The sequence below is a fragment of the Kogia breviceps genome, chromosome 4 (assembly GCF_026419965.1).
Source record: "Kogia breviceps isolate mKogBre1 chromosome 4, mKogBre1 haplotype 1, whole genome shotgun sequence".
Taxonomy (NCBI): domain Eukaryota; kingdom Metazoa; phylum Chordata; class Mammalia; order Artiodactyla; family Physeteridae; genus Kogia; species Kogia breviceps.
The window spans coordinates 181,352,253-181,377,309 of record NC_081313.1 but is presented as its reverse complement, the minus strand read 5'-3'; the positions used below and the strand labels follow the sequence as shown (position 1 = coordinate 181,377,309).

At 48.4% G+C, this 25,057-nt stretch overlaps 1 protein-coding gene across 1 annotated transcript in view; it reads right to left on the bottom strand.

The window, feature by feature from the left end:
• Positions 1 to 25,057, bottom strand: part of TMPRSS9 (transmembrane serine protease 9) — a 56,953-nt gene that overhangs the window by 25,797 nt on the left and 6,099 nt on the right. The window contains exons 2-3 of the mRNA XM_059060412.2: positions 4,126 to 4,292; positions 1,624 to 1,751 (exon numbers count right to left, since the gene is read on the bottom strand). Coding sequence (XP_058916395.1) covers positions 1,624 to 1,751; positions 4,126 to 4,267 — 270 coding nt within the window. The 5' untranslated portion in view covers positions 4,268 to 4,292. The remainder of the gene's footprint in view (positions 1 to 1,623; positions 1,752 to 4,125; positions 4,293 to 25,057) is intronic.

Sequence of the window (25,057 nt, the reverse complement as noted above, 5' to 3'; positions counted from 1 at the left end):
TTTTTTTTTTTTTTAAAAATAGTGGCTACCAGAAAATGTTAAAGTACACATGGGGCTTCTGTTACATTTCTACTGGACCATGCTGCTTTAAGATACGGGATTGAGATTAGCAATACAGCCCATGTGCTGAATTAGAATCATTGCCTGGTTTTGCGCGGCTCATGGACAAGAATGGTTTTTACATTTTTAAATGTAAAAAAAAAATATTTCGTGGTGCATAAAAATGGTATGAAATGCAAATTTCAGTGTCCATAAGTAAAGGTTTATTGGCACACGGCCACACCCATGCATCCATGTCATCTATGGCGGCTTTCAGGCTACAACACAAGGCCCGGCCGTCAAGACAGACTCTCTGGCCCCCAAAAGCCAAAAATATTGACCATCTGGCCTTATTACGGGGAAAGTTTGCTGACTCCTGGTCTAGATGATGGTGACTCCTAACTGTCCCCCTGCTTCTCTCACATCTTATCACACGTTTAAAATGAATCGTTAGGGCTTCCCTGGAGGTGCAGTGGTTGAGAGTCCGCCTGCCGATGCAGGGGACATGGGTTCTTCCCCTGGTCTGGGAAGATCCCACATGCCGCGGAGCGGCTGGGCCCGTGAGCCATGGCCGCTGAGCCTGCGCGTCCGGAGCCTGTGCTCCGCAACGGGAGAGGCCACAACAGTGAGAGGCCCGCGTACCACAAAAAAAAAAAAAAAAAAAGAATCGTTACCTAGTCACCTTTCTCTTTCCCTTAGGATAAAAATTTAAACAATGTTTTAAAAGTCACCTACCATAAAAACTCACCTTTTACAAGTGTACAATTAGATGGGTTTTAGTATATTCACAGAGTTGTACAACTTCATCACAGTTTTAAAACATTCTCATGACCCCAGAAGAAGCCCCATCCCGATCAGCAGTCACCCCCATCCTCTCCCCAGCCCCTGACAACCAGGAACCCACTCTCCGTGTCTGCGGATCTGCCTGTTCTGGACATTTCCCATCAATGGAATCACACACCGTGGGTCCTTCTGTGTCTGGCTTCTCTCACTGAGCGTCGTGTCCTCAGGGCCCGTCCACGTGGCAGCGAGTGTCAGGGCTTCACCCCTTTTCATGACTGAGTGATGCTCCCGTGTGTGGAGGGACCACAGTTGTTTATCCATCATCTGTTGATGGACATTTGGGTTGCTTTCACTTTGGGGCTGTTCTGAATCACGCTGCCATGAACATTCACGTACAGGTTGCCGTGTGGACTCACAGTTTTGTTTTTGTGGGGCAGACACCCAGGAGCGGAATTGCCGGGTCAGACAGTAACTCCATTTTTAACCTTTGGAGAAACTGCCAGACTGTTTTACACAGTGGCTGCCCCTTTTCGTATTCCCACCAGACGTGTAGGAGGGTTCTGATTTCTCTACCAAAATGCAGTTTACAACCTTTCAACGTGGCCTACGGATCCTGCAGCTTTCAGTTCCCATTGAATGCTACCCTCCCCTGCACTCTGGAAGGCATCAGCCCCGCCCTGTTCACCCCATGGGGACCCCTCCCTACCTCAGAGGCTGCCTGGTCCTCCCGTTGCTCTGCTGCCTCAGTCAGAGCCCCTGGCCTCCCACTTAACCCCCCCCCCCGGCTCCCAGAACCCTCACCAGCGTTTCCAGAGTGGGCGTCAGTGTGCGGTAATAGTCTGAGGTCTCCTGCCGCAAGCTGGGGGCGAACTGGACCCCTCGCAGCTCGGCTGTGTGCTCCACACTGACACCCTGTGTAGAGAGGGAAGCTGCGGACAAGACCAGGGCCCCGTGAGAGCTCCCACCTGCAGGGGCGGGGCTCAGCCAAGCCGGCCTCCAAGGCCTCCCGTCGCCCTGGGGCGGTCACCCCCAACAAATGGGGGTAGGCTGACTTCCCAGGGGTTGAGTGATTATTAACAGTGCTCCCTCAGCAGCTCTCACCCATCACCCACCCAAAGGCCCCCAGGTACACAAAGCCCCAGGCAGCCCCAGGTTTCCTTAAGGGGAGGACTGGACCCTAGCCCAAAATGGCTGAAATGGCCTCGGAAGGAAGACCTTCCCTCGACTTTGGGACAATTCCCGCCTCCTCCCTGGGAAGGGGCACCAAATACCCCAGGGGGCACAGCCCGGGGTACCAGGACCCTCGAACCCCGGCCCACGACACCACCCTCTGAATAATAGAGTTTCCAATGGTTGTCAAAAGTACACAACAGCAAAGAAGAACAGTCAAAAGTACACAACACCTACAGTGTGAAAGCTGGCTCCCAACTCTATTCATTTGAAGGATATTCAACCAGCTCCACATTGGTTTATTCAATAGATAGAATAAATAGTCTAAAATAATTCTAAAATTGGCTTGTTTTCTCATGCAAGGAACTAAAAAGAAAGAAAACAAGAACCCTGCTGTATAGACCCATGTGCTTATGTTCTGGGCCCCAAATAAGCCTCATACTTTCCCTCTGAAATAACCATGGGCTCCCAGGCAACTGGAGAAACAGCCCAGCAAGGGCCCGTGTGAAATTTTATACTTCCAAATAAAATTGTGAGCTGTCTGGGAAGGGGACAAATTTGAATTGTAATTTAAAAATTGTTTTTAAATTTTAAGTGCTTCTTAGAGCCTTCCTCAGTTTCAGAGGTCCTGCTGGAGATTTCATCTACCTGTTATCCCAAAATGTAGTTGTGATTCTAGACTGGAGGTGTGCAACTGTCCCCTGTCTCTCCCTAGCGTGAGGACACATGGACACACGGACACCCCCCCCCCACCCCCACCCAACAGAGCCCAATTTTCATGCACTTCACCCCACAGCCACTAGAGGGCCTCTGTCCGCCGTGCCAGGCTCTTGTTATTATTTTGCCACATGACAGCATTTTCCTCCCGAACTGCCAGTTATCATCATCATGTCAAGGACGAAAGGTGACCCTTACATCCCCACACAGAACTAGCAAGCTCATCTCAGAAGGAGCCCAGTCCAGAGCAGGGCTGCCCAGCAGAATGTCCCCTGATGACGGAAGGTTCTAGATCTGAGCATCCCCTGCAGGAGCCACGAGCTACTCGTGAAATGTGGCTGGTGGGGATGGAGGAACTGGATTTCACCTGTTATTTAATTTAAGCTGATTCAGTCTAAACAGCGCTGGGGCTCAGGGCTACCACGTCGAGGTGTGGGGCAGCCCAGGAATTCTATGCAGGAGGCAGGGCTCTGTGGACCCTTCCACTGACATAAAAAGACCTTCCTTTGGGTGTTTTCATAACTGCAGCCTCACAGCACTCACCACAGGTCATCATTTCGTAGGTTTCATTGTAAGTAATATGAACATACGTACATTAGAAGCAAACATGAAGTGGGAGCCACTTTTGACTGTGGGAGGTGGGAAAGTCAACGACTGCTCATTTATACTTTTGCGGACTTTTCAAATTTCTCAAGGTTTTTATTTTTATAAATTTATTTATTTTTATTTTTGGTTGCATTGGGTCTTCGTTGCTGTGTGCGGGCTTTCTCTAGTTGCAGCGAGCGGGGGCTACTCTTCGTTGCGGTGTGTGTGTGGGCTTCTCACTGCAGTGGCTTCTCTTATTGCAGAGCATGGGCTCTAGGCAGGCGGGCTTCAATAGTTGTGGCGCGCGGGCTCAGTAGTTGTGGCGCACGGGCTTAGTTGCTCCGCAGCCTGTGGGATCTTCCCGGGCCAGGGCTCGAACCCGTGTCCCCTGCATTGGCAGGGGGATTCTTAACCACTGTGCCACCAGGGAAGCCCCTCTCAAGGGTTTTTAAAAAGTTCGTTTCCCTACTGGTCTCCATTTCACCCTGGTTGTGAATCTTCATTAAGCAACTAAGACCCAGCACAACCAAATAAAAAATAAATAAATATTTTTAAAAAACCAAAATCAAACACATGGTATTAAAAAAAATAAAGAATCCCACTGGTGGGAAATCTGAAATTTGCAGGTATTGCCTCGACACCCAGGCACCCACCGCCTAGCCCAGAACTAAGTGCAGCCACACTCAGCACCCAGTCCCATCGCCTTGCTGTTGGGTGGCCTCCGTGTACTGCACGCTCAGCCCTTTGCTCTGGGACACTTTTGAGCCACTCCCAGGCATCTTAGTGAAAGCTGCCTGCTGTGTGGACCCATGCAAGTCCGCGGCCACTCACCCACGAGGACTCCCAGGGTGACCATGACGATGCTGGTGGCCACCATGGCCGAGAGGGCTGCCCGGCAGCATGAGGCGTCTGTAGCCTGGATGTCCTTGGTTGCCCTGGGCACCAGCTGTAACTCACCGGCGGCGGGCTCCATGGCTCCCAGACGTGGGGACGGCAACCTGGAAGGCAGCAGAAAACAGACAGAAAAAGGAGGTCAGAGCTGGGGGCGTTTCTCTTTCCCTAAGCAAGGGTCTTCCTTGTGCAGACGTGACAGCCATCAACAGCACCCTAGGCGTCGGGGGCTCCACGCAAAACATAAAAACGGATTCAACATGATTGCTGGCTGGGCTGGCACACGTGGGATCCCCATGGGGCCCTTGCTGGGAAGAGTATGTATGAGTTTCTTGCAGTTGCTATAACAAATGACGGCAAACCAGTGGCTTAAAGGAACACAGATTTATTATCTTACGGTTCTGGAGGTCAGAGGTCTAAATAATAGAAGGCTGTGTTCCTTCCTTCCGGAAGCAGCCGTCTGCAAGCCAAGAAGGGAGCTCCCACCAGAAACCAACACAGCCGACTCCTTGATCTCGGACTTCCAGTCTCCAGAAGTGGGAGAGAAAAAAATGTCTGTTGTTTAAGCTGCCCCGTCTATGATATTTGTTCTGGCAGCTTGAGGTGACGGAGACAATTGCACAGAGTCCCCACATACCTCACACCCAGCATCCCTCATATAAAGTCTGGTACATGTGTCACAATTAATGAACCTTTTTTTTTTTTTTTTTTTTTGGCTGCACGGCATGCAGGATCTTAGTTCCCTGACCAGAGATTGAACCCGCGCCCCCCTGCAGTGGAAGCTTGGAGTCTTAACCACTGGACCGCCAGGGAAGTCCCTTAATGAACCAATACTGATACACTATTACTAACCAAAGTTCACAGTGTATTCAGATTTCCTCAGTTTCCCCCTAATTTCCTCTTCTGTCCCAGGACCCCATCCAGGATCCCATGTGACAGTTATCACATGTCCTTGTGACCTCTCTGGGCTATGATGGCTTCTCAGACTTTGTGATGCCCTGGGTAGTCTTGATGTTTTGCGGAATGTCCCTCTTTGGGGGTCTGTCTCGTGTTCCTCTCATGGTGAGACTGGGGTGAAGTGGGGGTTGTCTGGTAGACACCCCCCCCCGCCAGGCCCCACCGTCCACCCCTCCATCTCTGCTCATGGGGTGTCTGGAGCAACCTCTCCACTCTTGGTCTGGGTGAATGTCTCCTCCTCCAGGAAGCCCTCTTGAGCTCTTCCACCCCCAGCTACAGACCGCCCTCTGTCACCTTCAGGGAGTATCCTCTCTGCAACCAGCTCCTCCCTGAGATTCCATATCCATCCATCCCTCTGGAAAATCGTCATCACAGAAGACTCACAAGACACTCAGATATTTGTTGAACGCATACGGCTTGTGGAATAGTCACCTGCATTGGGTTTTGGTTTCCCAGGTGTAGCCAGTCAGTTGACAGAACACAGTCAGACCGTTTTCTAAATGCATTGTGGTTGGAAACACAGTCCCAGGGTGTACTGACCTCATCTTTTTTTTTTTTTGGTCAAATCTCAACTTGATCTTTATTATTTTTTTTTTTTTTTTTTTTTTTTTTTTTTTTTTCGGTATGCGGGCCTCTCACTGTTGTGGCCTCTCCCGTTGCGGAGCACAGGCTCCGGACGCACAGGCTCAGCGGCCATGGCTCACGGGCTTAGCTGCTCCGCGGCATGTGGGATCTTCCCGGACCAGGGCACGAACCCGTGTCCCCTGCATCGGCAGGCGGATTCCCAACCACTGCGCCACCAGGGAAGCCCATATTATTTTTTTTTATTTATTATTTATTTTTGGCTGCGTTGGGTCTTCACTGCTGCACACGGGCTTTCTCTAGCTGAGGTGAGAGTGGGCTTCTCAAGAGAAGTGGTAGCTTCTCTTGTTGTGGAGCATGGGCTCTAGGCGCTTGGGCTTCAGTAGTTGTGGCACAGGGGCTCAGTGGTTGTGGCTCGCAGGCTCTAGAGAGCAGGCTCAATAGTTGTGGCGCACGGGCTTAGTTGCTCCGAGGCATGTGGGATCTTCCCTGACCAGGACTTGAACCCATGTCCCCTGCATTGGCAGGCGGATTCTTAACCACTGCACCACCAGGGAAGTCCTGACCTCATCTTAAAGGTAAATGTCTAGTCCAGGGTTGGCTGGCCTCACACCTTGTTTTTATAAATAAAGTTTTATTGAAACACAGATATGTCCATTTGATGATGTCACTGGTTCCTAACTGGGAGCAATTTTGCCCCCAATGGTGACACATGGTGATGTCTGGAGACATTGTGGGTTACCGCGACTGGGGGTGCCCCCGGCATTTGATGGGTGGGGACCGGAGATGCTGCTCAACACCCACAGTGTCCAGGATGGCCCCACACAGAGAAAGATCCAGCCCAAGATATCAGTGGTGCTGAGTCTGAGAAACCCGGAGGTATATATTATCTTTGGCTGCCTTCGTGATGCAATGGTAGTTGGGTGGTCAAGACAGAGGCTGATCTGGCCTGCAAAGCTGAGCATATTTACTCTCTGGCCCTTTAGAAACATTTGCCCGTCCTGCATAAGGCCATCCCCTGCTGATGAGTCATCACTAATGCTTTGACGCAGAAGAGGATTTGCAAATATGAATGTCAGAGTTTGCCCTGGTGTCACAATGCAGGTGCTGGTAGAGAAGCCTTCTCCTTCCGCTGGAGGCTCACTCTCTTTGGGGTGGTGGATTCACCCCAGGGTGGCCCACAAAATACTTCACTGAGGTAAACTGGCCCACTAAGCACAACCTGAGAGCTCGTCAGCCCCTGAGAGATGGAAGGAACGCCATGGCAGACAGAATCCAAGATGGCGGCCATGACCTGAGGCCCTCAGTCCAACAACCGCAAGGAACTGAATTCTGTCCACAACCCTGTGAGCTGGGAAGTGGATCCTTCTCTGGTTGAGACTTTGGATGAGACGGCAGCCTCGACTGACACCTTGATTGCAGTCTTGTGGGAGACTCTGAGCAGCAGACCCAGCGAAGCCGTGCCCAGACTCCTGACCCACAGACACCGAGAGGTCATAGATGTGTGTTGATTTAAGCCACTAAGTGTGTGGTGATATTGTTTTGTGGCATAGAAAGTAAATACAATGCCACTTCACCCATTAAATGCTATTTGAAAGTCAACTGTTGGGTTCGTTTTTATAAGTCTGAAAATCTTGAGCGTTACGCTGACTCTCCGTCATAACAGTTAACTCTATTTTTTTTTTTTAAATCTCTTATTAGGGAGGATGCAGGGTAAGAATAGCTGTGTGATCTAACAACTCTGGCATCCAGCTTCCTCCTCTGTCAAATGGGCAGAATGCAATGCCTGCCGTCTGGTTGATTTTTCCTCTCCAGGATCCAGGATCTCAGGATCTCAGCTCCAAGAAGCAGGCTGAGCTCTGGCACTTTTGCCTCTGAAACTTCTCTGGGTCAAGAGCCAACAAATTCACTTAAGGCTGTTGATTTCTGCTACTTGCTACTAAAAGAGCCTTGAATGTGTTAAGCCATCCCCAGCCCCCTGCTGGATAATTCTCTTCCATTCATGAGACCTGAACGGACCTTTACTCCAAACCCAGCGCGTTCTCAGCCTGCAGAGAAGCTTTTTTCTCCAGAGGGGATGAATCACCTTTACATCTCTGTAGAGGTGGATCTCATTACCTCCCCTCTGACGCTGCTGCCCCCCGGGATGCTGGTCCAGCGTGGGCAGAGAATGATTCATACCTGGCCTCTGACACACTCTTCCCCATCTGAACACCACAGAGAAGGAAGTGGGGGGACAATCTCATTCCATTTCCCTTGCTTGACAGGGCTCCACGAAGGTGCCCGCTCGCCAGGTGCTTCTCTGGAGGGAGTAGAGCTGTTCTTGAGGCCCGTACAGATGAACGGCAGGCCTGGGTGTCAGATAAAATACAGTCAAACCTTCTGATAACTGACTATCCTGCTGAAATGAATGAATAAGCATTTTCAGAACTCTAATGGAAAACTGATGAAGTCATAAAAGTGCTAACGAAAGATCAAGATGAAAAAAATTAATTACATGGGACTGAGTGAAGTGATGAGGATGATTATAATTTTTGTGACTTTCTGTTTGAATTTTAAAAAAAATCCCACAAGGACTCAGAGGCAAAAAATATACAAATCAATTACCACTGCAAAGTAAAGGAGCTGTGACAGTGGAGGATGACTGGACTCAATGTTAATATTCTGACATAGTATGAGTGTGTTTCGTGTTTGGTGATTGCAATCATTGCTGCTTTTGCTGTGGTCATCCATTTCAAAAAAAAAAAAAATACAGTCAAACTTAAATTTCAGATTGACGAGACATAAACAACCCTGTGATGTTTGATTTTGTGTGTCCATGGGGCTGGGCCATGGTGCTGATTTCTAGTCAAACATGATTCTAGATGTTGCTGTGAAGATGTAATGAACATTTAATTAGTTGAGTTGAGTAAAGCAGATAAGCCTCTGTAGTGTGGGTGGGCCTTATCTAGTCAGTTGAAGGCCTTAAGAGAAAAGACCAAGGTTCCCCCGCAAAAAGAGAGAATTCTGTCTCCAGACAGCCTTTGAACTTGAGCTGCAGCTCTTCCCTGGGTCTCCAGCCTGCCCTGCAGATTTCAGATTTGCCAGCTCCCATGACTGTGAGCCAATTCCTGCCTCTCTGTCTGTCTCTCTGTGTGCATCTCTCTCTCCATTCTATTGGTTCTATTTCTCTGGAGAACCATGACTCATACAGTTGCTAATATGTCTTGTGAAAAATTTGGGACATACTTGTACTAAGAAAAAGAAAAGTGTTTGTTGTTTGCCTGAAATTCAAATTTATCTGAACGTGCTGTATGCTTATTGTTATACCTGGGGTCCAGCCAGAACGTCCCATCCTATCAAGATAAGATGCCTCTGCTGGGAACAGTCACTCTGTGCCTTGCTGCCACCATCCAGAGTCAGCAAAAAAGGGGAGCTGTGCAGGGGTGGAGGGGGGGGTGAGGCTGTACAACACTTACCCCTTTATTCTTACACTTGAGCTAAACTGCCTTCTGAGGAGCCAGAGAATCTCTAAGAATCACTTGATGAAATGTTTTAGGGACAAAGACACCAAGATTCACTTCTGTGATTAGGGCTGGAAACTCAAATGTAGTGTATGAGCTCATTGACAGCACCCCCTACAAACACACACACTATGTTCGTTCAACCCCAGACGATCCTGCCACCCCCCCACCCCGTGGGTCTTCTAAGGATTCCTGTGTTCTCTAAATTGTCTTGTCATCACTGTCATTAGGGCACAGAAGGGGCCTACTGCTATTTAGCATTGAATATAGAAGCTCCATTCATTGTTTCCATCAATCCGATATTTACAAAGGGCCAGGCTTGGCTGCTCTGTGCTGGGTACCCAGCCCTGAATGAGACAGATGTGATTCTCAGCTCACAGAGCGTAAATCTTAGTGACAGAGACCCAAGTAAATTAAAATTGCAGCTACAATAAAGGCTGGAAAGGAGAGATGCATCCATGGGGCTTTGAGTCTCTGTGAAAAGGAAGCTTTGATCTAGACAGGGGGCCAGGGAAGTCTTCTTGACGGAGGGATGAGTTATCTGAGTTCTAAAGGATAACTAGGAATCCAGTAAGTGCCCAGTGGAAGCAACAGATGTCCACGTAGTAAGAACAAAATATGTAAAAGCCCTGTGGCAGGAGGGAGCAAGTAAGGGCCATGTTAGAGGAAGCGTGCCAGTCAACTACTGCCGTGTAACAAATCACCAAGACATAGCTGCTTAAAACAATGCACATTCATTATCTCATGGTTTCTGCAGGTCAGGATTCTGGCATGTTTTAGGTGTCCTCTGCTCTGGGTCTCACTCAGCTGCAATCAAGGTGTTAGCTGGGGGAGTTCCCTGGTTGTCCAGTGGTTAGGACTCAGCACTTCCACTGCCATGGCTTGGCTTCAATTCCTGGTCAGGGAACTAAGATCCCACAAGCCGTGCAGCACAGCAAAAACAAACAAACAAACAAACAAAAAACTGTGTGAGCTGGGCTTCATTCTCATCCAGAGGCTCAACTGGGGAAGGATCCACTTCTGAGCTCTCCGTTGTTGCTGGAATTTGCTTCTTTGTGATGTAAGGCTGAGGTCCCATTTCATTGCTGGCTGTTGGCCCAGGGCTGCTCTCAGCAACGGGGAGCTGTTTAGTTTCAAGCAAATTTAGAAAGCGTTTCCAACTCCCATCTTGACACTCTCTCTCTCTAGATAATCCTGCCAACACCTACAGTGACCAAATGTCTCAGTTTTCCCGGGATTTCTCTGTTTTAGCCACAAACGTCCCACATCTCATGAAACCCCTCAATTCCAGGCAAACAGAGTCAGTTGTCACCCCACAGGCAACACCTAAACACAACCTGTCCAAAATTAAACTAATTTTCTTCCTCCAAACCTTCTCTCATCTACACAGTTGCCCAAGCCCTGAATTCTCACTTACAGTCAACCCTCCATATCCACCGGTTCTTCACCCACAACTTCAACTAACAGTTGATAGAAAATATTCAGGAAAAAAATTCCAGAAAGTTCCAAAAAGCAAAACTTGAATTTGCCACATACCAACAACTATTTACATAGCCTTTACATTTTATTTACAATATTTACACAGCATTTACATTGTACTAGGTATTATAAGTCATCTACAGATGATTTCAAGTATACAAGAGGATTGCATAGGTTATATGCAAATGCTAAGTTATTTTATATAAGGGACTTAAGCATCTGTGGGTTTTGGTATCCATGGCGGGTTCTGGAACCAATACCCCTCAGATACTGAGGGATGAATGTAATTACCCTCATCATACCTTGTCCGTCACCGAGTCCTGCAGATTTTATATCCTGAATTTCCCTAGAATGGGGGTCATTAAACGTTTTCTGCAAAGGGCCAGAGAGTAAATATTTTCAGCTTTGTAGTCCCACAGTCTATGTTGTAACTACTCAACCCTACTAGTATGTCAATGAAAGCTGTACCAGGCACGTGTAAACAAATGGGTATGGCTGTGTTTCCATAAACAGGCAATGGGCTAGAGTTAACCTGTGGGCCACAGTGTGGTGACCCTTGGTCTAGGATCCATCGTTTGTCTTTCTCCACACTGCCTAGTGCAAGTTGTCACCACCTCGAATCTGAATTATTACAACGACTTGGACCCTCCACTTTATTATCTTCACTAGAGCCAGACTAACCTTTTGCCAGGAAAACCCAGTTACTCCTCTGCTTGTAAGCAGTCAAACCCAATGGGTGGAGGACAGAAAAACAGAGTAAAACCTTTCAAGAGAGACACACCCTCATCTCAGATTCTGCAGGATTCCCACAGATAAAAGCATGCTAAGGATAAGCTCCCAACCTCAAAATTGCAAAACACACGAGGGGAAAAAACACCATCAGGAAGAATCAGCAGACACAAGAAGGCAGTACTAGACACTGAAGACATTCAGAAAGTGAAACTATCTGAGATTATAAAACAAGTATGCTTAAAATTCGTTCAGACATAAAATAACTGAAAATATGACAAATGATCTCATGAAAAAATGGGTACAACTTTAAAAAAAATGGAAGTTCTAGCAGTGAAAACTATAGTCATTAGGATTAAATTCTCAGTAGATGGGTTAAACAACAGGTATAGATCAATAAAAAAATAAATGACTCAGAAGATAGATATGTTACCCAGAATGCAGCAAAGAGAAGTAAAAAGATGGAAAACCTGTGACAGAGGTTAACAGATACAGGACACATAAAAAATGGAAGGCCCCACTGTATATCTCACAGGGGTTCCAGAAGGAGAGACAAGACAAAGGGAAGAGAGGAAATACTATAAGAGAAACTAGTTGAGAATTTTCTAGAGTTGTGGAAAGACATGCATCCTCAGATTTGAAAAGCACCATGATCTACAGAATAAAAACAAAGAGAAAATTATAGAAGTAACCAGAAAGTAAAGACAGGTTATCTATAAAGGAAGGCTGATTCAGAGTGATAGCAGATTTCTTGGGACTTCCCTGGTGGTCTGGTGATTAAGATTCCATGTTCCCACATGCCATAACTAAGAGCCCACATGCTGCAACTGAAGATCCTGCATGCCACAACTAAGACCTGGCACAGCCAAATAAATAAATAAATGGATAAATATCAAAAAAAGAAAAAGAGTGATAGCAGATTTCTCATCAGAAACAAAAGAAACTGGAAGGGAGAGAATAGTATCTTCAAATTGCTGAGAGGAAATAGGTCAATCAACAATTATATGCCTAAAACCATTTAGTCAAGGAAGAGAATGTAATACAGACATTTCTCAGAAAAGCCTTAGAAACTTAACCACTAACAGACCTTCACTGAAAAAGCTACTAAAGGATGTATCTGGGGGAGAATAAAATTGAATTTACAGGAAAGATGTAAAAATCAGGAAGCACTGTGAGCCCAGAAACTGGTGAACATGTGGGAACATCTAAATAAGCATTATGTATATAAAATAGTAATAATGACCAATTAGGGATGTATAAAAACCAAGGTTGAACTATCACACAAGATGGAAGGGATGATTGCAGTCAAAAGACATTAAGGTTCAGGGACTTCCCTGGTGGCACAGTGGTTAAGAATCCACCTGCCAATGCAGGGGACATGGGTTCAATCCCTGACCCAGGAAGATCCCACGTGCTGCGGAGCAACTAAGCCCATGCGCCACAACTACTGAGCCTGCGCTCCAGAGCCACGAGCCACAACTACCGAGCCCGTGTGCCATAACTACTGAGGCCCGTGAACCTAGAGCCTGTGCTCTGCAACAAGAAAAGCCACCACTATGAGAAGCCTGTGCACCGTAATGAAGAGTAGCCCCCGCTCGCCACAACTAGAGAAAGCCTGCGCACAGCAACAAAGACCCAACGCAGCCCAAAATAAATAAATAAATAAATTTTTTAAAAAGACATTAAGTTTCAAGGGGAGACTACTGACAAATTCCAAATCTGTTAAGTGAAGCATTCATGATAACATTTTAAGGGTAACTTTAATAATAGAACTAAAATGGATGACTTCCAAAAAAGTACAGTGAAAAAGATATAAAAGAAAAAGGGAGGAAAACAAAGAAAAAGAGAAAGAAAAAGTGCAAATGTACTAAATTTACAAGGTAAAAGACAGAATTTGTCAGGTTAGACTTTTTTTAAAAAAGCTATCAGGTGTTTTAAGTGGTCTCTTGTAAACAGTGAAAGTCACAAAATGGAAGAGATAAAAATTCTAACCTCATATATACCAAATAGCAAGCTAGACACCAGACAATCTTGTTTAATGGAAATATATATTCATGGCATTAGAGAACAAACTTACCTTTTTCAGGCACAAATGGAATATTTGCAAAAATTAACCATACAGTAGCCACAAAGCAAGTCTCCAAAACCCAAAAACTCTCTCACACCACTTCTCTCACCACAGCGTAATTAAATGAGATGTCTAGAGATAACAAGAAAATTATGACCGAAAATCTAAAATCACTTCTAGTGAATTAATAATTCCAAGAAGAAATTATAGCTAAAGTAATAAAATATTTAGAACTGAATGATAGTGAACATGCTTCACGTCAAAATCCTGGATGCAGGGACTTCCCTGGTGGTCCAGTGGCTAAGACTCCACACTCCCAGTGCAGGGGGCCTGGGTTCGATCCCTGATCAGGGAACTAGATCCCAGATGCTGCAACTAAGAGTTCACATGCCACAACTAAAGATCCTGCATGCCGCAACTAAAAGATCCCGTATGCCGCAATGAAGATCCTGCATGCGGCAATGAAGATACCGCATGCCACAACTAAGACCCGATACAGGCAAATAAATAAATAAATATTTTTTTAAAAAAATCCTGGATGCAGTCAAAGCAGCCCTTACAGGCAAAGACGTGGCAATCACCATCCATGTTACATCAAGTCAGACAGCTGGACAGGCATTGATTTCAATGTTGCAGTCACTGGGGTCTCGACCCTCTGTGGAAAGCACAAATCTCTAGGCTCGGCCCCCCAACAGCACTCACTGCACTGAGGTCAGCTGCCAGGATCCTGGCATCCCCAGCACAGAAGGCCGTGCTTGGGGTTTTTCTGTCCCAAGCAAAACCCCATCTTTGCACAAGTGGTCCCAGGAGTACACATGGGCCATCACACCTGCTTTCTCTTCTCTTAGTTTTTCCTTAAGAAGTGTCTGAGAAGGCGAATCCATCAGGAAGAGAAAGGGGTAGGAATTCAAGGGGGTAGAGATGCCTCCTTATGGGGATGTGTAGTCAAAACTTTGGCCTTTGCAATAAAATTGCCCTGTAAGCGAACTGGATTGTTAGGTCATCAGAAGGTTCTTGTGGGTTTCCTAATGAGCTACATAACCCATGCCCTATTTTCTCTGACATTTCCTCATATTCTATGACTTAATGACAAAACAATGGGAGGTAAAAAATAAAATAGGAAGAACATTCTAAAAACAAAAAGTACAACAACAAAAACGAACAAACAAAAAACCTTTGGCCTTTGCCTCTGGTTCTGGGAAGTGATCTCTGGGAGGCTGAGGTCAACCACATGGACAGTCAATGAATCAGTTATGCCCAGTGAAAGCTCTGCACCCTGTAGCTTGGGGGAGCTGCCCTGACTAGCAATACTCCATGTGTGTTATCACACATCAATGCCAGGAGAATAATGCATCCTGAGTGCATGGGGAGAGGACAGCATCACTTCATGTTTGGTGATTCTCCTGATTCTGTGGACTAATGTTTGTGTCCTCCCCCAATTCTTATGTTGAAACCCTAACCTCCCATGTGATGGTGTTTGGAGGTGGGGTCTTTGGGAGGTGATGAGGTCATAAGGGTGGGGCTCCCACGAATGGGATTAGTGCCCTCATAAAGGGACCCCACCACACACACAGAGAGCCCCCTGGACCCTTCTGCCGTGTGAGGACACAGCAGGGAGACAGCCACCTACAAACCAGGAAGCAGAGCCTCACCAGACACTGGACCTGCCAGTCCCCTGGATTCCCAGCCTCCAGAACTGTGAGAAATAAACGCCTAGTGTGTATAAGCCACCCAGTCTGGGTATTCTGTGATAGCAGCCTGAAGGGACTCAGACAGCTGGACTAGCCCTGTAAGTCTCTCCCTTTGGTTGACCTTAATCGATAATCTTAACTCCTCTCACTGTTACAGTTCATCTTAAACCATAACTAGGACTAGGACAGCTCTTAGTAATTTCTGAGGTTTTCTAGTGAATTGTCAAACCGCAGGGTGGTTTTGGGAACCACCCCCCTTATTAGTTTCCTGGGGCAGCCATGACAAAGCACCACAAGCGGGGTGCCTTATATCAGGGGTTCCCCAAACCCTGGGCTGTGGACTGGTACCGGCCCATGGCCTGTTAGGAACCGGGCCGCACAGCAGGAGGTGAGCGGCGGGCGGGTGAGCGAGAGAAGCTTCATCTGCCGCTCCCCATCGCTCGTATTCCCGCCTGAACCCTCCCCCCTCCCACCATCTGTGGAAAAACTGTCTTCCACGAAACAGGTCCCCGGTGCCAAAAAGGTTGGGGACCGCTGCCTTATATAAGAGACACTTGTCACCTCCCAGTTCTGGAGGCCAAGAGTCAGAGGTCAGCGTGTCAGCCGGGCTAGCTCCCTCTGAAACCACGAGGGAGAATCTGTCTCAGGCTCTCTCCTGGCTTCAGGGGGTCGCTGGTGATCTTTGATGTCCCTTAGCTTATAGCAGCGTCACCCCCACCTCTGCTTCCATCTTCACGTGGCATTCTCCCTGTGTGTGTCTAAGTCCAAATGTCCGCTTTTTAAAATTAATTTGTATTGGAGTGCAGTTGCTTTACAATGTTGTGTTAGCTTCTACTGCACAGCAGAATGAATCAGCCATGCATATACACATATCCCCTTCATTGAGGACACTACAGTGCATTAAGTAGAGCTCCCTATGCTATACACCATGTTCCCATCAGCTGTCTACTTTACACATAGTATCAACAGTGTATATGCGTCAATCCCAGCCTCCCAATTCCTCCCCCCGACCCCTTTCCCCCTTGGTATCCATACATTTGTTCTCTACCTCTGTGTCTCTATTTCTGCTTGGCAATTAAGGTTTAAATAGAACTACCATATGACCCAGCAATCCCACTACTGGGCATATACCAAGAGAAAACCATAATTCAGAAAGACACATGTGGTGCTTCCCTGGTGGCGCAGTGGTTAAGAATCCGCCCGCCAATGCAGGGGACACGGGTTCGAGCCCTGGTCCGGGAAGATCCCACATGCCGTGGAGCAGCTAAGCCCGCGTGCCACAACTACTGAGCCTGCACTCTAGAGCCCGTGAACCATAACTACTGAGCCCACGTGCCACAACTACTGAGCCCGTGTGCCTAGAGCCTGTGCTCCGCAACAAGAGAAGCTACCGCAATGAGAAGCCCGCGCACCGCAACGAAGAGTGGCCCCTGCTCGCCGCAGCTAGAGAAAGCCCGCGCACAGCAACAATGACTGAACTCAGCCAAATATAAAATAAATAAAATTAAAAAAAAAAAAAGACACATGCACCCCAGTGTTCATAGCCGCACTATTTACAATAGCCAGGCTGTGGAAACAAGCCAAATGTCCCCTTTTTATAAGGACAGCAGTTGTATCGGCTTAAAGCCCACCCAAATGACCTCACCCTAACTTGATTACATTTGCAAAGACCCTATTCCCAAATAAGGCCGCTGTCTGAGTTGCTGGGGGTTAGGACTCCAACATATGAATTTCGGCGGGGGGGACACAGTTCACCCAGAACATCCCTGAACTTGCAATTGATCTCAGAATAGAAGACAGTCCTGCGTGGAGACTGTGACCTCTGATCTTGTAGTGGGCCCTACCAGCCTCACGAAGGAAAAGAGTTAAAAAGACAGAGTTCACGCCCCCTAGGACGGCTATCATCAAAAACCAGAAAACAGCAAGGGTTGATGAGGATGTGAGGAAACGAGACCCCTCGTGCAGCGGTGCTGCGAATGCAAAATGGTGCAGCTGACGGCTAAGCAGTCTGGACGTTCCTCAAAAAATTAAGCATAGAACCACCATACGCTAGAGCAATTCCTCTCCTGGGTACACATACACCCAAAAGAAAGGAAAGCAGGGTCTCAAACAGATAGCTGCCCACCCATGATCACAGCACCGTATTCACAAGGGCCAAAGGTAGAAGCAACCCAAGTGTCCACTGATGGATGGCGGATAGACACACTGTGGTCCATCCATCCACACAGGGGAATCTGATTCAGCCTTAAAAAGGAGGGACGTTCTGACACCTGCTACAACAGGGATGGACCTTGAGGACACGATGCTCAGTGAGAGGAGCCAGACACAGAAGGACAGATACTTGTCTGACTCCACTCACAGGAGGTCCCGGAGGAGTCACATCCACAGAGACAGGACGTAGACAGTGGGTGCTGGGGGCTGGGGAGTCAGTGTTTCATGGGGACGGAGTTTCAGTTTGGGAAGATGAGAAAGTTCTGGAGACGGACGGTGGGGATGGGTGCACGACAGTGTGAATGTACTTAAAGCCACTGCGCTGTGCACTTGAAAATGGCTAAATGGTGAATTTCATGTTATGTATAATTTACCCCAATAAAAATAGATAGAAAGGAATTAAGAGGGAGAGGAACTGACATGCCAGAAGCAGAGATGTGAGAAGGGAAAACTGTTCACAGACAGAAATATCCAGAACGTGGAGGCCAGGAGCGAGTATCTGTGAACAAACAAGGAAGCTCAGGAGAGGCCAGGCCACGCTCAGGGCCAGCCCCGCCCCACCTCTGAGTCCAGCAAATGCTGGGCTGGATGAGTGCCAGTGCATCTGTGACCCGGCCCGACCCCAACTCGGCCTCCTCGAAGGGCACAGAAACCTCACCCAGCTGTTGGCAAGCCTGGTGGAGTGCAGATAAAAATCAGGCTCCAAAATCTGCCTTGGAACCAAGCAAAGCTCAGAAAAGGCAGTGACTGTTTGGTCCAAAACCTCTGACAGTGTCTCCAGGTCCTTCCACAGAAATGGCATTTGGCTCGGACACTGTGACAGGCAAGATAACACCCCCTGAAGACGTCCCCGTCCTGGTATCTGTGGATGTGTCATGGGGCCGAGGGGACTTTGCAGGTGGGGTTGAGGCCCGAGATGGGGAGGACCCTCGATTCCCCGGGGGGCCCCAGCGTCATCACAGGGTCCTTCTAAGAGGGAGGCGGGAGGGTCAGAGGCAGAGAGAGACGGGAGAGGCTGCGCTGCTGGCTGTGAGGATGTAGGAGGGGCTGCGAGCCAGGGGTGCGGCGCCTCTAGAAGCTAGAAAAGGTGGGAATCGATGCTCCCCTTTCTTTGGGGGAAGAAAAGATGCCCCAATCATGATGCCCCACCCCTCTGGTCCCCAGCCCTGCCAATCACAGTAATCACTCCTCCATCCCTATTGATGACTGCTCCACACTGGACCCAGGCCTGCCAATCACAGTACCCACCCCTGCACCCCCATCAGTGATTGGTTCACACTGGACCCAGGCCTGCCAATCACAGTACCCACCCCTGCACCCCCATCAGTGGTTGGTTCACACTGGACCCAGGCCTGCCAATCACAGTACCCACTCCTTCATCCCCATCAGTGATTGGTCCAAAGGATTGCATGACTGAAGTAGGCCAACCAAATTTCTTCCTTGAATTTCAGCAGTATAAACTTGCCACTTTGGTAGGCCAAAAACAACAGGACATGATCAATTTCATAGGGTTTAACTAATAATAGGAAGGAGGGAGCAGCCTTCTTCCCAGTGGGGCTCCTAAGCTGTCATGGCTAGGCTTGGGGCCATTGGCTGCCATCTTGGCCTCTAACAGGAAGGAGGGATGAGGTCAATCTGGAAGGAAAAGCCTGGATGGATGTAGGGGGCACAGCCAGGGAAGGACCTCAGGGGACAAGAGAGAGTGACCCAGCCCTGCCTGGGGCCAGGTCTTCCTCTGGACTTCCCAGGCACTGGAGCCAACCCTTGCTTGAACTGGTTCAAGTTGGGGTTCTCTCTCTTAGGGCATCAAGATTTATGGCTCTTGGACAAACCAAAGCAGGGAGTAGTAACTTCCACAAGGACACTACAGCCCTTCACCACCTCTTCCACCATTGTAAAAAAGAGAGCATTCAATCAACACGACCTCAGGCTTCTCCCAATTCTAGATGGCATCACCTCCCCACACACGGGGACACCCATTCCCATGAGGCCTGGGCAAATCCATGCACAGCTGGCGGTCAGGAGAGGACCTCCCACCTAAGCACACCTTCCAAGTCTGAAAAGGGGCTCTGGAGACAGAGGAGCCTCACCTGAGGTCTTCGTGTTCTCAATACTGGCCTCCTTTGGGGGCAAAATCTTGATGAGACAACACAAGTCGTCACAAAATAAATCAATCAAATAAAGCTTGTCAAACTGTTTGTAAGTGGCATCCGCACCACCGTCAGTGCAAAAGCCCTTCTCCCTCCCAAGGAGAGCCCAAGTCGGCAAGGATCAGTCATCCACCGACAACCCCCAAATAGAAGTTTCCAGCTCGTGTCTCTCTGAAGCTTCAGGCAGGAATGGGCACCTGGATGTCTCCCCTGGAAGCTCAGCATGTCCCCGGGATGGGGTGTCCTTCCCCTGACAAGCCTCTTACCCCCCTTCTCCTGAGTTCTCGGCTACCACCTCTCCTACTCCCGATACCCTAGACCAGCCTCTGGGGTCTCCTGTCACTTCTTCATCCTCCTTCTCTTCCTTGCCGGTCACCTTCAGATCTGGCTGTTCCACCTCCTTCCCCCTGTCCAGGGGCCCCACCCAGCCATTCCCGCTCTCACGACCTGCCCCCCCTTCCCCGGGCTCGTGGTGGTCATGCTAACCCCAGGCTTGCCGCCACCTGGCCATTTTTCGGACAGCTGGAGAGATGTGCCTAGATCACGGGGTCTCATCTGGGCTGATCCTGCCCCCCAGGGGACACTGGGTGCTGTCTGGAGACATCTGTGGTGGTCACGACTGGAAGCGGGGGCAGGGATGCTGCTCCATCACCGCACCGTGCTCGGGATGGCCCCCCAGAGAGAATGATCTGGGCCCCATGTCTGCAGTGCTCGGGGGGAGACCCTGGTCTATACAGATACGATCACGCGACTCCCCTGCTGTCAGTATCTCCTCACTACCCTTAGCACCAAATTCTGAGGCTCCCTACACCGTGGATGAACCTGGAAGATGTGACGCTCGGGGAGAGAAGCCAGACACAGAAGGACACACGCTGTCTGACCCCAGTCACAGGAGGTCCCTAGAGGAGCTGGATCCACTGAGACGGGAAGTAGATGGTGGGGGCCAGGGGCTGGGGAAGGGGCTGGGGAGTCAGTGTTTCATGGGGACCGAGTTTCAGTTTGGGAAGATGAGAAAGTTCTGGAGATGATGGTGGGGATGGCTGCACGACAGTGTGAGTGTACTTAATATGCCAGCGAACCGCACACTTAAAAATGGTTAAGATGGTGCATTTTATGTGATACACATTTTACCTCCATAAAAAAAATTGTTGAGAGTCATCAGCACAGAGTGGACAGGGTGGAAGTTTGTGTCTCTCCTTGTGACTGTGGACACAAGAAAGAGGAACGTTTGGCGCTGGTAAAATGACTTCACACAGGTAGAAAACAGGAATGCCATGGAGGCAGCAGACCCCCTGGCTGGGGAAGTGATTATAAAGTACCACAGGGATGCACCTGGTTTAGAGAAACTTCCAGACTCTCATCTACTCCTAAGGACAGAGAAGGGCCTTCCACACCTGTCCCTTACCCTCATCTCCCTGCAAAGTCTTTGCAAACAGTTGGTGCAGAAAACGTGTTTGTTTCTTGAGTGAAAAGCTGACACTTCTACCAAAGGAGCAACGGGAGTGTGCTTATTAGCTTTGCAAGAAGTGGGCCAAAACCCTCCAAGTAGCAACGTCTCTGGGTTGCTTTATCTTCCGTCTAATGTTGAGGCACAAAAAGCAGAAGGTTGGATTGACCCCTTGCTAATTATCCGTCTTCAGTCATAACGTAAAGCCCATTTGAAACCCAACTTTCCCCAAACACCCCTATTTCTAGATTGAAATAAACTTCTCAGCAAGATGTAGAGTCCATTTATTTCTTTTTAAATATTTAGTCATTTATTTGGCTGTGCCGGGTCTTAGTTGTGGCCCGTGGGATCTAGTCCTCCGACCAGGGATCAAACCCGGGCCCCCTGCATTGGGAGCACAGAGTCTTAGCCACTGGACGGCCAGGGAAGTCCCTGTAAAGTCCATTTAAGGTTTTAAAAAAAATAGTCACAGCTCAGACAAATTATTTGGTGTTGGGTAGACCAAAAAACAAACCTGCCTGTTTGGATGGATCTCTCCCCTTTCACTCAGATGTAATGGAGACAGCCTGGCTCGGGCCAGTGGGTGTTTTCCTGAAGAGAGAGGCAAAGGGATGGAAGATTCAAGAAGATCCTACACACCCCTAATCTCAGACGGCAAAATATCTTCTAGAATTTGCTTTATTTTTATTATTTGCAAAGATCGGGGGTGGAATACAAAAGCAGAGTAGAAGGAGAGAAGATAAGAGAAATCAGAGAAAACAGAAGAGGCGATTGCTGGCTCCGCACGGAGACCTTGGGCTGAGAGAGCACCCTTCACAGGTTGAGGGCTAATTTAGTTTTCTAAAAGCAATGTCGGAGGATAAGTTACCGCCTCAGCTTGAGAGATACGTGAGAACACCCCAGGCAGATCTGAAGAATGACTGTGCAGCAGTAAAGCAAGAGAAAGGAGTAGGCGGGAAATGCTGTCCCCAGTTATGGGAATGACCTGTGAAAGCTTCCAGAAGGATCCGTATGGGCTCTAAGATCTGAAGTGCGGGCCCAGATACAGGGACGGAAAAGGAAAGGGCTGGGGCGAAGGGTGCGGGGGAAGGGATAGTTAGGGAGTTGGGGATTGACGTGTACACACTGCTATATTTAAAATGGGGGCTTCCCTGGTGGCACAGTGGTTAAGAATCTGCGGGCCAATGCAGGGGACACGGGTTCAAACCCTGGTCCGGGAAGATCCCACATGCTGCGGAGCAACTAAGCCCGTGCGCCACAACTACTGAGCCTGAGCTCTAGAACCCTCGAGCCACAACTACTGAGCCTGCGTGCCACAACTACTGAAGCCCACGCACCTAGAGCCTGTGCACCGCAACAAACAGTAGACCCGCTCACTGCAACTAGAAAAATCCTGCACGCGGCAACAAAGACCCAAGGCAGCCAAAAATAAATAAATTTACAAAGAAGCAATATTGATTTCATTAAAAAAAGAAAAGTGTTTTAAAAAATAAATAAATAAATAAAAATGGATAACCCACAAGGACCTACTGTATAGCACAGGGAACTCTGCTCAATATTATATAACAACCTAAATGGGAAAAGAGGGCTTCCCTGGTGGCGCGGTGGTTGAGAGTCCGCCCGCCGATGCAGGGGACGCGGGTTCGTGCCCTGGTCCTGGAAGGTCCCACATGCCGCGGAGCGGCTGGGCCCGTGAGCCATCGCCACTGAGCCTGTGCTCCGCAACGGGAGAGGCCACAACAGTGAGAGGCCCGCGCGCCGCAAAAAACAAACAAACAAACAAACAAATAAATAAATGGGAAAAGAATTTGAAAAAGAATAGATACATGCACATGTATAACTGAATCACTTTGCTGTACACCTGAAACTAACACAACATTGTTAATCAACTACACTCCAATATAAAATAAAAAGGTTAAAAAATAAAATAAATAAAATAAATAGAAAAAAGAAAAGAAAAGGAAAGGGCTGTAGAACATATGACCACAGCACAGAGACTGCAAAGGGTCAGAGCTCTGAGGTCTCCAGCTGAGCCCATGGCTGCATCACCATCCCCTCCCCCATAACATCCCCCACTGTCATCTCATGACCTGACTCTTGTCCCAACTAGGCAGTGATGGGGTGACACGGAGCAAGTCACCCCCATATGGGGTGACCAATCAACCCAGGTCGCCTGGGACTCTTCCAATTTTAAGCTGGAAATCCAGACATCTGGTCACCCTACTTCCCCTCTGTTTTCACATGCCAGAGAGGGTCTGGAGCCATTTGGGGGGGTCCCAAGGAAGGGCTCAGCCAGGGGACCTTGAGACCTGAGCCATAATAGTGAATGAGGCAGGAACAGTGTCTGTTTCCAGCCTCCTGACATGCCACGGAGAGGCTCGGTGTAAAGCCAACGTGTCCTCAATGCCACCCGAACGCCTGCCAGAGTCTGTTTCCAAAGAGAGGGAACCTCAGGTGCAGGGCCTCCAGGGAGGACGCCAGGCCAAGCAGGGGGCGGGGTGACGAGACACTGGCCTCAGGGGACACCAAACACCTCCGTCAACAAGATCAATGGTGGGGGGTAGGGATAAATGGAAAAATTGGGATTGACACATACACACTACTATATACACAATAGAGAACTAATAAGGACCTACTTACTGTAGAGCACAGGAAACTCTACTCAATACTCTGTAATGATCTATATGGGAAAAGAATCTTAAAAAGAGGGGATATATGTATATGTACACCTGATTCACTTTGCTGAACAGCAGAAACTAACACAACATTGTAAATCAACTACACTCCAATAAAAAACAAACAAAAAACCAAGATCAATAGTATTTTCTGCAACAGTTTTTAAAACATCAAAATTAACGCCAAAAAAATCCAGGACCAACCAAATTGCAACATTTTACAGAAAGCCGGGGTCCCACCCCTGCACTTGCTGAACTCATCTGTCCCTCCTCCTCCTGATCCCAGACCTTTGGGTGCCATCTTTGCTTCAAATCTTGATATTTTGCTAGAGGATTCCTCTGCATTCACCTGGTAAGTCCAGTACTGCACTACGATATCATTCCCCTTGATCTTGAGGTTTTTGGCGTCCCCTGAAATTCTGTGCCCAAGTGTCCTGCTGGCCTCCCCTTAGTGTGGGACCAGAGCACAGTCATGACTGGATAGCATGGGCTATTCAATCTGCTGGGCTTTCTCACCATTCTGTTTCTTTTTTTTTTTTTGGTGGTACGTGGGCCTCTCACCGCTGTGGCCTCTCCCCCCGCGGAGCACAGGCTCCGGACGCGCAGGCTCAGCGGCCATGGCCCACGGGCCCAGCCGCTCCACGGCATGCGGGACCCTCCCGGACCGGGGCACGAACCCGCGTCCTCCGCATCGGCAGGCGGACTCTCAACCACTGCGCCACCGGGGAAGCCCCATTCTGTTTCTTAGTTCCACTCCCTTGTCTGTCTTCTGTTTGTACATGTCAGCGACTAAGTTTCCTTTTTAAAAAAAAAAAAAAAAGTTTTTAGGTTTAAAAAGTAGACCACTTTATAAATTTTTAAAAAAATCAATAAAATGCTCTAAAATTGATTGTGGTGATGGTTGCATATAGCTGTGAATATATCAAAACCCACTGAATTGGTTTATATGGGTGAATTTTATGAGATGTGAATTATATCTCAATACAGCTGTCATTTTAAAAATCAAAAGAGGGACTTCCCAGGCAGTCCAGTGGTTAAGACTCCGCGCTTCCACTACAGCGGACACGGGTTCAATCCCTGGTCGGGGAACTAAGACCCCACATGCCGTGGGGCACAGCCAACAACAGCAACAAAAAGTAGACCACTCGAAGGTTAAACAAACATTTTCACAGACTGCCTGCAGATATGCGCCTGGCCCCTGTGGTCCCATGCGGTGTGTGGTTTTAATAACACCCCTGACGCCTCCAAGCTCCAGGTCAGACTTTTCTGAATGCTCAACTCAGGTTGGCTTCTGGAACCTCCTTCTGGGTGACCTAAGGTGACCCCCCCCAATGACCCCCCACCCCCTGTTGCTCACACCCGTGTGTAATCACCTCCCCT